We start from the raw sequence: 12,645 nt of genomic DNA, 5'->3' as shown, positions 1-12,645 counted from the left end.
TTTTAGTAGAGACAGGGTCTCGCTCTTGCTCAGGCTGGTTTCGAACTCCCGAGCTCAAACAATCTGCCCGCCTCGGCCTCCCAGAGAGCTAGGATTACAGGCGTGAGCCACCGCACCCGGCTGTTCCTCAATAATTTTTAACGTAAAGATCAAAAACTTTGAGGATCGAGTGCTCACGTTAACTGAGTGCTCACTGTGGGCCAGACAGGTACACTGAAGGCTTTCTATGCACCATTGCATTTGACCCTCACAGTACCCCTGGGAGCTAGAGGACATGAGCATCTGCATTGTACGGAGGTGGAAACTAGGGTGGTTGGGTAACCTGCCCCGTGTCACACAGGGCCACGATGCAAACACAGATCCAAGTAACTGAGGAGTAAATCTCCCCACTGCCCCCCGCAAGCACAGAGCTCGTGCACACTGTCCAGCTCTTTGTGGTCATTCGTTCTAGTGAAGTCAACATACGTTGACTCCAGCACCTACTGTGTTCTTTTAGGCATTTGCTTTGGGCATCTTGGGAAAAAATTTTCAAAGGCAGAAGGGAAATTTTGAGAGAAAAGAGGCCAAAAATGTCAGCTGGATGAGCGAGGGGAGAGGACAGTGGGATGGGCCCTGGAGGTTAGGGTCTGACGATATAGAGGGTACATTTCTCAGAACCTTCCCCAGAGCCAAAAATCCATTCCGCTTAATGGTACTAGCTCTCTTCCCACTGTCTGCATGACCGCTCTTCACCCTGTTGGGCTCAGATGGGGACATTACTCCCACTGGGATGGGAAACTCAAGGGGGCCGGGCCTGAGACAGAGTGCGGGGCCTGCAGTTCTGCTCCAGCCACTGTGGCAATGTGTTGTGCAATTCAGAAACAGCCTTCCTGATTTATGTTGGCTTCACAGAGAGCAGGTTTCCCAATCCCTGAGCTGCTTTATGGAGTGAGAAGTGCAGCAGCCAGATGTGCCCCTCAGGCTGATAGGGAGTGAGTGCGCATGGCGTCTGGAGCTCGGTCTGCAGATAAGGGCCAGGGATCAGGCGAGGAGGACAATTTAATTATCAGCCAACCTAATCCTCTTTTGGAGTTCTTTTGGCAGGCGTGCTAGGCTGCCTGGTGCCCTAGAGTGACAGAGCGGGGCCCTGCGACAGTGAGCCAGAGCACAGTCAAGCGTACTCACAGGAACCAGTCCACTGCGATGATGAGCGTGATGTCATCGGTGGGCAGGCCCACGGAGGTCAGCACGATGACCATAGTGACCAGACCTGCCTGAGGAATTCCAGCTGCCCCAATACTGGCGGCCGTGGCTGTGATGCTGTTGAACAAAGAAAACAACAGAAAACATTTTTACAAAGCTCTCCAAGTAGAGCGTGTACCCTGCAAAACATGCACAATGCCAGTGGCCGACTTGCCATGTAACAGAAGAGGATGTGCTTCAGAAAAATGTAAAAGAGATTTAAAAAAATCATTAAGGTCATAATCATACTAATATTTTTATCATGCGCTTATTATGTGTCATCTGATATGCCGAGCATGGCTTATCTCATTTGATCCTCACAGCAACCCTTATGAAGTTAGTCCTGTTGTGATAGCTGTTTTTAAATGAAGAAACTGTTAGCTATATACTTTTTCGTGACCCTGAAAGTATTTTGTAAGGTCCAAAATGCTGTTGAGTTACAATAAAAATTTGTTTCTAATCATTCCCTTATCCAAGTGGGGGGCTGTAAAGATACTGAACATGCATCATTCATTGCAGAAAAAATCATTTATTAATTCAAAAGCAAAATAATTTATGAACAAAGTTCTATAGTGAAGTATAATCTAACACTTTTAAAAATGAGAAATATCCATAGTATGTATTTTGCAGACATCATAAAAAGAATGAGCTAGATATATTTATAAATGGTATAGTGATAAGCAAACCAATCAAGGAGCAAACAGTATGTATGGTATGACTCCATTAATTACAAAAAAGAAGTATGTGCATGTCTACGCATAAGAAAAGGTTTTTCCAAACCAAACCCAAACACCTACAGAAAGATGTGGAGTGATATGGTGGCAGGCAAGTTTCCCTTCTTACTTTATGCACTTCTCTATTATTTGAATACTGTTATTAATGAGTGTGTAAATCTTTAATCTTAAAACTAGCAAAAATATCTAAATATAAAAATAAAACTATTCCCCCCAACCCCAAACTCCTGATTATATGTGATCCCCCCTCCCAACCAGTTTCTTCACCCAATCCTGATCACCCTCTGGTATTTTAAAGACAGTCTTCAGAAAATGTGTGTAGAACTCGTTCCTTGTACCTGATTGTGATAATCTGTCCAAAGTTCAGTTCAAAGTTGTTAACTTGAGCGATGAAGATGGCGGCCAAAGCCTCATAGAGGGCAGTCCCATCCATGTTAATGGTGGCCCCCACGGGAAGCACGAATCTGGTGACGCGTTTGTCCACACCATTGTTCTCTTCCAGGCACTTGAAGGTGATGGGTAGAGTGGCAGAACTGAGAACAGTGGAATAGAGCATGTCAGCTGAGGGTCCTGGTAGTTCAGACTGTGTCTGCGTGTTTGGTCTTTCGGACAGACAGTTCCTTCCTCTCCTACATCCTAACTTAAAGGGAACTAAGTCAGCACTTGTATAAATAGGGGAGCGGGGTTAGGAACAGTGTGGTCCCCTCACGGGGTCATTTGGCAGCTCTCCTGTTTCTGGGTTCCTCTGTGAGGCACCACTTGTGACCGCTCCCCCATCACAACAGCCTGTGCCAAGTCCTTCCGGCGTTTCTCCCCATGGGAAATATCAACTGGAAGAGGGAGAGGAGAGTGGGCAGGAAAAGATAGTTGATTTCCATTTTGTTCCCAGAAGAGCATATAGCCAGCCATTCCCTGAATCCTAAATAAGTCTGGTGAGCATCACACATGAAAAAGCCAATTCATTGTTCCTGGAAGTTAAAACCCAGAACAAAATGCCTCCTCCTACCCCCAACTTGAGAGGCTCTGGTTCAAAGTAAAGCTTCAGACACAATTTCTGATAGGAGTAAGCTGTACGTATATATACACATACCTTGAAGAGGTCCCCAGAGCTGTGACAAGTGCTTGCAGCAACCCTCCAATAAAAACCCAGGGGTTTTTCCGGGTAACCAAGAAGTAGAGGAGGGGCAGCACGATGACTGCGTGAATGAGTAAGCCAACAATGACGGTCACGGTGTACATGGCAAGTTGCCCCCCAATCACACCCATGTCTTCCATCTCGACAATTTTCCCGGCGATCAGGAAGAGGATGCCCAGAGGGGCGTACCTGCAGAGAAGCGACACACGCACAGTCAGTCTGGTTTCCACCAAGCTAGTCTGCAGAAATTTCCAAGTAATAAGAGAAAGGGAAAGAGAGTTGATTTCCAAACTTTTCTGCCCATGGTACTTATTAGGACTTGTAGAAACTGCGAACTTCTTTCTTTTCTTACTTAAATATAAATTTAATTCTGGTTATTGCAGAATCGGGCTTACCCCTCACTCAGCATTGCTCTAGGACACAATTTTTTTTCCTCTTAAACCGGTGAAAAAAGGCGGGTACCCAGCTATTGTTACTCATCTCTGTTTTCCTAGACAGTTCTCCTTTTGCCACACCTGGGTCACTTTTTTGATCCTCAGATGCCACCCACTCCCCCTGCCTCCTGCTCCCCTGCTAAGTACCTTGAACTGCCTGAATCCGCTGCACTGACATCCAGAGTTTGGAGACATTTTCCACATCAGAGCCTGATTCCCAAGTTACAGCAAGAGGCACACAAAGCTACGTAGTGTTTCAAGTTCTCAGTCAGCTCCTTTCTTCAATGATCACTTTTATTAATGTTTCTCCACAGCTACACACCACTTGCAGTATGACTTAGTATTATTCTTAAAACACCTTTTTTACTTAAGTAAGTTTACTTTAAGAGAAAATTTTATGTCGTAGTGCAAACAGAAAACTAGTACCACTTTCCATAAATAGAAGGTGTCCATAAACTTAATCATGTGCATGTCTGTACTCCCATATCAGGTTATAGGTGTTCTAATTCAGCAATTATCACCCACAGGCTGCTATTGCCTTTTGCAAGCTTTTCCCCTGCAGACTGTAAGAATGAACAACTGAGACACAAAATGACTTGTACATATTGAAATAACCCTGGTTGCCTAAAGGCCCTGCTGCCCGCTTTCCACTCCCTTTGTCTGATATGTGCAGTAAACTGCAACCAAACTCACACTACCAAACACAGAGAAGCCAATCACCCTTGAGGAGTAGAGTCTGCTGGGAACTGTGGAGAACTTATTTCAAATTGAAAAATACAATGCTTCTTTCAAAAGTCCTTAAAAACACAGGCCAGGAAATCACAGGAGTACCTGTTTTCAGAAATGTAATAACTCAATATTGAATGTGCAGGCAAATGTACAGCTAGAAAGGCCACATGTGAGGTTCATTCAGTGGCCTTGAATGGGCTTCTTTCATAAGAGAGGTGAAAGGTGGAGGCATTTTAATAATATGAAGATAAATGTCCACTTTCATTCCTGCCAGGATTTCAAAGGAGCCTTCCCATTGGGGGCTCCCGTGGAGACCACATTCTGATCCGTCTTTGTGCGCAAGTTCATGTTCATCTTGTATAAACTCCTGAAAAATGAATTTCTCTGGGCTTTGATGGCATTAAAGACATAGAACATTTTTAATCATGTTGGCGAGGGAGTGCTTTTCTTAGCAATGGATGTCTTCTTGCCTCAGGTGCCAAGGAGGAGTCTAGATTAAAAATAAGGCATAAAAGACAGGGAACCCCCACGTGAGGCCTCAGCCAATCAAAGGGTTCTCTCCCTGCTGGGAGAGTTAACTTTCCGAGGTCAATGTTCCTCTTTGGATTTGGTCTGTCCCTTTTTGTCCTGCTTTCAACTTTATTAAAGGAAGTTTTGTTATAAATTGTGGCCTGGTGTTCTATAATACTTCCCTTGGTTCCTTCACATACTGCAGCAGAACTGCCATTTACAATTCTTTGTTAAGGCTGACACAGAGTGAGGAGACCTCAGTCTTCCTGGTAGTCTAGGGGCTTCTGCATTTGCTTCTCCCTCTACTGTGAATGCTATTCTCCTGACACTTTGTATGACTGGCCTCCTCTGGTTATTCAGGTCTAAGCAAAAAACGTCACCTCCTCATAGGCCTTTCTGTACCATCCAGTGCAAATTTCATGCCCTCTCCCCAGTCAACCTAATATTTTGTTTTATTTTATTTTTTCATAGCACTTGTGACTAAAGCATACGGTTGATTTATTTGTTTGTTTATCCTCTGTCTTCTTTAAAAGAATGTAAGATCCAGAATATTCTCGTATGTTTTCTTCATTGCTGTGTGCACAGTGCCTGGTACTGTATACTTGGCATATAGTAGACACTCAGTAAGTATGCCTTGAATGAATAACTAAGAATGGGATTCCATCAGCACTGGGGCAAAGGAGCTGACACCTTTTGAAAACAAGGAAGCAAACTTATTAAGAGAGGCTTGCAGATAGGTTCAATGCCTCTATGGGCCCAGAAATTCATTGATTTTCTTGTGCTTACCAGAGTGAGATAACCGCAATTGGCCATCCTGCCTTGTGGCATCATCCTCAGTACAGAACACATGTTGATAGCAATAAGCATGTTGTATACATCATATACAGCAAATGGAAATACATACCACATTATCACTGCTACCAATCTCATGATGGCTTCATTAAGAGAATCAAAGAACTCTCTCAGGGCCTGGCCCTGCTCCTTCATGTTTCCAATCACAAAACCGAAGCACATGGAGAAGACAACTAGTCCCAGGGCATTGACCCCGTTCACAGATCCTGGAACTGGGACCAGCTCCTCTGTGATCCGTGTAAGAGTCTCCATGGCCTCTGACACGTTGTTTATCACAGCCCCGACGAGCGTTTCGTTGGACTGGACAGTCACTTTAAAGCTTCTCTTCTCATAGTTGGTTTTAAACTTAAAAATAAAAAGAACGACAGGAGTTAATGGTGATTTTTATTTTTTCTCTATACTTTCCTGTTGTCCAAATTTTCTATAATTATATACATTACTTTGTATTCAGAGAATATTGTCATAGACAACATCCATCTATCTAATCTGTGGCAAACCCCTACTATTTCCTCAACACAGACAGGCAGACAGACACACACACAAATAAAGAATGACTCATAATAGGAAAGAAATATTTGGTTAAAGATGCTAGACTAAACACACACATGTGCTTTTGCTTTCTTCTGAAACCCTAATAAAATGACTATGGTGGGATTAAAAACCCCAAATAGTCACAATAATCCTTTTACTTTCCATGGGGATCATGCTATAGGATTGTGGACAAATCACCTAACATCCTTTCTTTCATATTCCACAGCCGTGAAACAGGAATAACTGTGCTGGTTCCACCTCACAGGGTTGTTGTGATGATCAAATTAAGAAGAATGTATGAGAACATCTTATAAATTTTAAACTACTATACTAATGATGGCTAATGGTGCTCAATGACAAAGCCCTTCAGGGATTAGACTTAGATGGAGATTTCAGTGGGTATTAACAATTAAAAATTGCTGGTCATAATCCCAGCAGCTCAGGAGGCCGAGGTGGGAGGATTACCTGAGCTCAGGAGTTTGAGGCCAGCCTGGGCAACATAGCAAGACTCCATCTCTCAAAAAATGAAAATAAAAAGTAATATAAAAAAATAAAAATAAAAATCCCCAAACAAACAATCTTCAAGCCATTCCTGATATTATCAATTCTTAAGAATAGGTGCCTGATTAATAGTTGGTGATGACAACTCACTTTCTCCAAGTCTGTACTGATGTTTCTCTTTCTTTTCTAACTCAAGAGATGGTCTTTTCTCCACAGTTTCTGTACAGATGCCCCAGACAGGAGATGCTGAGTACACTACTGGGGCCGTATGAAACAATCAAGCCCATCCCTTTATGATTTTAATGACAGTAGAATTCCTGGTCTTGATGGGGACTGTATAGTTAAGCATCAGTGAGAGTAATAATGTATGGGTGGTGACAGGATCTAGAATTGGGGGAGGAAAAAAGCACTGCCATATACGAAGTGCTTGACCATTTCTGTACCTGGGAGACTTTCTTGTCCATTGGGAAGCCACTATTCCCAAACAAGGGTATGCCCAGCTGTCAATACTGTGGACACATTCCCAAACAATAAATAGCATTGCTGGCAATTTCAAGCAGCAAAAAAACTCACCCCTGTTCATCTTCTATTCTAATCAAGTCTCAAAGTTCTTTATTTCATTGGGTGCTTATGCATTTATGGACTGTGTGGGGTAGATTTTCAGTCCTGATTAGCCTTTCTTATGTCTCCAACTTTGTTCCCTTAGACACAGTTTGTAGCCTACACAGAAACTGCAAACTTGTTTGCATTCTGTCTAAGCCAACTAGACCTGGGGAAAAACATTTGCTTCCCCTTCAAAATCCTGTAAATGCAATCCCAAACCAAACACAATAAATCTGCACGAGTCATCACTTTTCCCATCTGAAAGATCTAGAAATCAGCGTTTTTGATATCACCCAGTGCCAGCTGACTGACTGGAATAGTCAGCCCCATGGTGCTGGGGTTGGCTGGTCTGATTGAAAGAGGTTTATTATTTATGGTTACAGTTGTTTTTGAATAAAGAAAGTTAGATTTTGGCCTCTTAGGCTTTTTATTTTTTAAAGAAAGAATTGTTTGAATTTTGCAATGGGTGCATGCATTATTTATTAAAATAGACTTAATAAAAACTTTTAAAGGGGAAAAGAACAAAGGGGGGACTTAGATTGTGTAAAACCTGGTCCTCCATGGGGCTGGGGTTTTGTTTTGTTTTTTTTTACACATCCTAAGCAGAAGGGCTAGAGAATTACAGCAGGGGAGAATTGACATCATCTGGAGAAATGTTTGGGAAGTATTATTTAACCCAGAATGTCTGTTTCCCTGGTGATATTTTGGGCAACAAAGCTTTTATATTCAAGTGAGGTTATAATGAACTTTATTGATTTTATCCCCTAATAATAATAAATGTATTTATATCCAAACCATAGAACACCAAGAGTCGCTTGGATATGAGCTAAAAAGGAACTGAACCTCACTATATCCTTCAGGTAGGTGTCTCATCACCCTGGATATTCCTTTCCTGGAAACAGAACAGGGTAGTAGAAAGAGGATAAAATTTGAAGTCAACACAAGGGATTTGAATTCTGTTTCTGCCATTTACTACTTGTGAGAACTTGTGCCTGTTACATAATCCCCCTGAGTTCTTATAGTTGAGTTGCCTCATCAGTGAAATGAAGACAATGATACTCATCATATTTATGTGAGGACTAAATATAACATTAGTGCCTGGCACATAGCATGCATTCCATAAATGGTGATGCCATTCCTTTCTGATGTGGTTCTCCTTTAGAACCCACAAGGCCCTTAGTAGATGTCTAAAAACCAGTCCACTGGATTTTAAAATCAAACTCAGAAACCTGAATAATCTCTCAAATATTCTCTAAAGCAAGTTGTATATGTATTTTATGTTGGAATTTGCTTGCTTAGTAGACTTCTGCATGTGGGAAGTGTGGGCAGGGTGAGGGGATCTTGTGATTAGTCTTCTTACCAGTAACAGAGACTCAATGAGCTATTTGTATGTAAGACATACTGTGTCTGGCAACTAATATGCCTTCAGTACAAGGTAAGAACCACCCCTCCCCACAAAATTGTAGAGAAATAGAAAAAAAAAAAAAAGCGTCCTATTTGGTGTGGTATGCCAAAAAGGAATTTCAAAGGTGAATTAGTGGCTGTAGAGTATTTATTTACCTGTTTAAAGCAGGCTTCCACCAGATTTGGAGGGAACATGTTCCTGCAAAGAAAATAATAGTGACTTAAAAAATTCTCCAAATGTTTGCTCCTTAAATACTATATCATTGTATCTAAGGTAAAGATTGCATTGAACCAAGCAGCAAAGGGAAAAAGAGAAAGATTTTTGTGGATTTTATGACTTGAAATGGAACATATGGTCCCCCCTAAGTTGGGCACATGTAGTCCATGTTTTTCAGGGAAGTCTCCAATTCAACTCTTCTATCCTCTTGTCAGCCGATGGGATTCTCTGTGCAGTCATTACATTATCAGAACCCTGCTCCTAGGAAGAATCGAAGTGAAAATGGAAAGGGCTTTTATTATTAGCATTCTGGCTAACTGAGGTATTATTCAATAGTAGTCATTTTGGTTATTGTGACATGTGTGTAGGGACTGAATGTTCCGAATCAAAAGTCGTGGTCAGCCTATGGAATTTTGTTCTCCAAAAATTCCTCCAAAAGGCCATCTGGGGGATGGGATATTGGCACTGAACTGCTGGAGCTTCTGTAGCTCTTTGGTGGCCAATGGAGAGATGGCCCACAACATTTGAACTTGAGGCCCACATGGCAGGTTTGTCACTTCCTCAGAGGCTATGTCAGAGCAGTGTTTGAGTTCGTGGGAGTGGTGAGGGAGGAGCCACACTCTGGCTGCAAATTTCTAAGCAGCTATGAGGCACTGGCCAAGTAATGGCGCCCATTTATGTCTCAGTTGATTCATCTGTTACAGAGGAGATTGGATTAAACTATCATTAGGACTCCAAGATGGAAGACTGTGGGAGAAGAAGACATGACCTGGGCAGTTTTCTCAAGCTTGAGATCATAGCAGTTGTGTGCTATCTAAGTTATATTTTATGGTTATAAACTCTTGTCCCTTTCATCCTACTACCAAGGCCATTTGTTTTCTTTTCCTTCCCATCTATGCTCATGGGTTTATTTCTATAAACCTTGATAGAAGTGTGCATTCAGGAGATTCCAGGATAAGTGCTCAAGCTAAGCGACTGGGTGGGGACAGGATAATCATACACTTGTCACTGAGGCAAGGAGAGGCAGAAACACACAGAGCTCTGATGGATCAACCAGCCTGGGGATGACAAGATCTTAATTCTTTAAACAAGGAGTAAAAATTATAGAGGAAGAAAATATAAAATATAATAATGTATTTCTAATCCAAACTACCAGAGGGTAAAGCTCATGAAGAAATGGTGAAAAGCCTTCATTAATTGTATGAACTAAATAAAAGCATAGTTATCAGGTGCCAACTTGGTATGAAATGATATTATAGGGTGGCTTGTCATATTCAGATTGTTGTGATTAATTCCCTGAAAAAGAGCTTTCAAGAAGAGGCCCCATGGGGTTGGGTGGTGTTTACCTATAGATGGTATAGGGTCACCCATGGTGGGAATTGAGAAGTGCTGCTGAAGAGATGGTCTGCTCCCCAAATAGCTCTTGAATCTACCTGCCACAGACCCATTCCTTGAGGTGGCAGGTAAAGTCAATCCCTTGAAGGAGTTTCCTTCAGATGATCAATGGAGCACCCTTTAGAGTAGGATTGGCAACCCCAGTCCCCTTGCAGGTAAATTGTAAAGATGGGAGGGAAGGGCTGGGTTTGGGAGGACAGGCAGGGAAGGCCCACACAGTGGGGGACTGCTGAGCAGGTGGGGGATCTAGAGGCCTGGGCTGGGATATCTTTCCTTTACCCTTCCAGATGCACTCTCCATTCTGCTCTGTGCTCTGGGACACTGAGCTCTGGGATGCTGACCCCTATGGACCGTAGCATGTGGGTTCTCTTGCTTCCATTGGGTTTGCCTAGTGGTATGCACTGACAGATCATAGGGTACAGGGAGAAAGAAGTCCACGTGTATATTCTCCCAGCTCTCTCTTTGACAGTTTGGAGGCAGCAATTAAAGCTACGGCTTCTATCCTGAAGCCCCTTTCTCCCATGGCTCCAGCTCGTTGTGGGTTCCAGTACCAGCTCCCGTCCTCTGCCTCTTCATAGCCAGAGTGGTAACGAAACAGCTTCCTACTGTTGTTAGTGCTGGGGGCTTCACCGTCCCCTGGGTTCACTTAACTCTGCCTGCACCTTTGCAAAGCAAACCTTCTTCAATGTTCCTCTCCAGTATGCCATATGCCTCCGGCCGGGCCCTGACTGAATAAGGCCAGGTGTGTGGAGAAAGAAAGCAGGAAGAGCCAGGATCAAACTTTGGCTTACTTCTCAGCCCTGTGCAAGGCAGACTCTAGGACCAAGTCTGCTCCAAGTATTAGATAAAACTCATTTGTAATCAGTGTGTGGGTTGTACAAAACACAATGCTTAAGAAGCCGTCCTTTAAATCTTTTATTACTAATCTGCCAAATTCTTTCTTATAAATAGTACAAAAGGAAAGTCCTGGGACAGGTATGCCCAGATGATCTATAACATCCCTTCTGGAACTAACTTATGTATAATGGAGAATGATACACATCACAAGTTCTAAATCAGAAGAGTCAAATGAACAGGCCACACTTGAATAAAAATTAGCCTTAAGGAGAAAGACTTAAGAAAAATAGGTTAAGAATTATTAAAATTCCAAGGTGAACTGCATAGTTGAGAGGAGAACTGAGTGACCAGATACTGAGTCCTAAAAGCAGGGCTCTCAAACTCTATATTCTCTCCTTGTTCTTCGTGCCTCTTGCATATGAGATCAGAAAATTGATCCTTACTGCAATTTCTGTTAGAAAGAAGTGAAGATATGACCTTCATTTTAAGTCTGGCAAGGCTGGGTCAGTCAGACACCCCTTCCAGGGTTTGATTAGCTTCCCAAAACAAGAGGGGTTGGGTAGGTCCAAACATACCCAAAGATAGGGACTTGCAAGGACATACCTGATCAAGTCCAGGAAGGCATCTGCAGCCGTCACTTGTACAATTTTGCCTTCTCTGTGCATGTTTTCCTTTGTGCCCTTCCCAGGATGGATGATGATGACAATGATTATGCCAATCACCACGGCAATGATGGTGGTAGTCATGTAATAGACTACAGCTCGCATTCCCATCTTCCCTGATGCCTTACTATCTAGGGCCGCCATTCCTGGTGAAGGCAAACAGAAGATTTTCGGAAGTCAATCCAGGGAATTCCCCAATGGAAGACAGTGGGAACAGCATTTCCTTTTGCACTCCCCTACCCTTATCCCGGCCCACAATGGGATTCTGTACATGTTATGAGAACTTGGCCCCAAATGTAATTAGGACATCACTAAAGGTAAAGAGAAAAAGCCATAGAATGGCTAGGCATCAGCTGTGTCAGCAAACAATCACTCGTTTTCCACCCCAAGAGTTGATGTCATATGGCCAAATGAAAATTGCTCTCTAATTGTTGGAAAGTGCAATCAAATTCTTTCCTAGGTTACTTCTAGTTGGGAAGGTACAAGTGTGAGTAGTAAGCAGTACATGTGTGTATAAAAAAATATTTTTAAAAAATTTCTGGCAGGATAATATAAATTTACCACAAGTTCAAGCACTGTGGTGATTCACACAGAATAACTGTCATTGAATTCTTTCAAAAGAAGTATTATTTTGTATGTGTATTTGGGAGTCTTTTTGGATGATTTAAATGCAAAATTTAAGCTATTATTCTGATCATCTGCTGCTCTATTTTCAATTTGCATTTAAAGTAGACATTGGGTAATAAGGCCAAAGTTCTCAAATAGTTTCTCTGTTGTTTCATTTCATCTCACCTAATCAAAATTTAAAAACTAATATTTTGGCCAATCTGAGCAACATGGTGAGACCCTCTCTCTACAAAAATAAGCTGAGCATGGTGGT

At 42.4% G+C, this 12,645-nt stretch overlaps 1 protein-coding gene across 4 annotated transcripts in view; it reads right to left on the bottom strand.

Annotated features, from left to right (window-relative positions):
* Window positions 1-12,645, bottom strand: part of SLC1A3 (solute carrier family 1 (glial high affinity glutamate transporter), member 3) — a 77,358-nt gene that overhangs the window by 1,176 nt on the left and 63,537 nt on the right. For 2 of the 4 annotated variants that reach the window (XM_012649862.1, XM_012649878.1), the window contains 6 exons: window positions 11,707-11,911; window positions 8,811-8,853; window positions 5,668-5,960; window positions 3,046-3,279; window positions 2,294-2,488; window positions 1,165-1,299 (listed from right to left, as the gene is read on the bottom strand). In XM_012649862.1, coding sequence (XP_012505316.1) covers window positions 1,165-1,299; window positions 2,294-2,488; window positions 3,046-3,279; window positions 5,668-5,960; window positions 8,811-8,853; window positions 11,707-11,911 — 1,105 coding nt within the window. The remainder of the gene's footprint in view (window positions 1-1,164; window positions 1,300-2,293; window positions 2,489-3,045; window positions 3,280-5,667; window positions 5,961-8,810; window positions 8,854-11,706; window positions 11,912-12,645) is intronic. The other 2 variants (XM_012649870.1, XM_012649887.1) reach the window with 2 other exon arrangements.

Source organism: Propithecus coquereli, unplaced genomic scaffold (assembly GCF_000956105.1).
Source record: "Propithecus coquereli isolate 6110/MARCELLA unplaced genomic scaffold, Pcoq_1.0 Scaffold110, whole genome shotgun sequence".
Lineage (NCBI taxonomy): Eukaryota > Metazoa > Chordata > Mammalia > Primates > Indriidae > Propithecus > Propithecus coquereli.
This window is presented reverse-complemented; position numbering and strand designations above follow the sequence as displayed.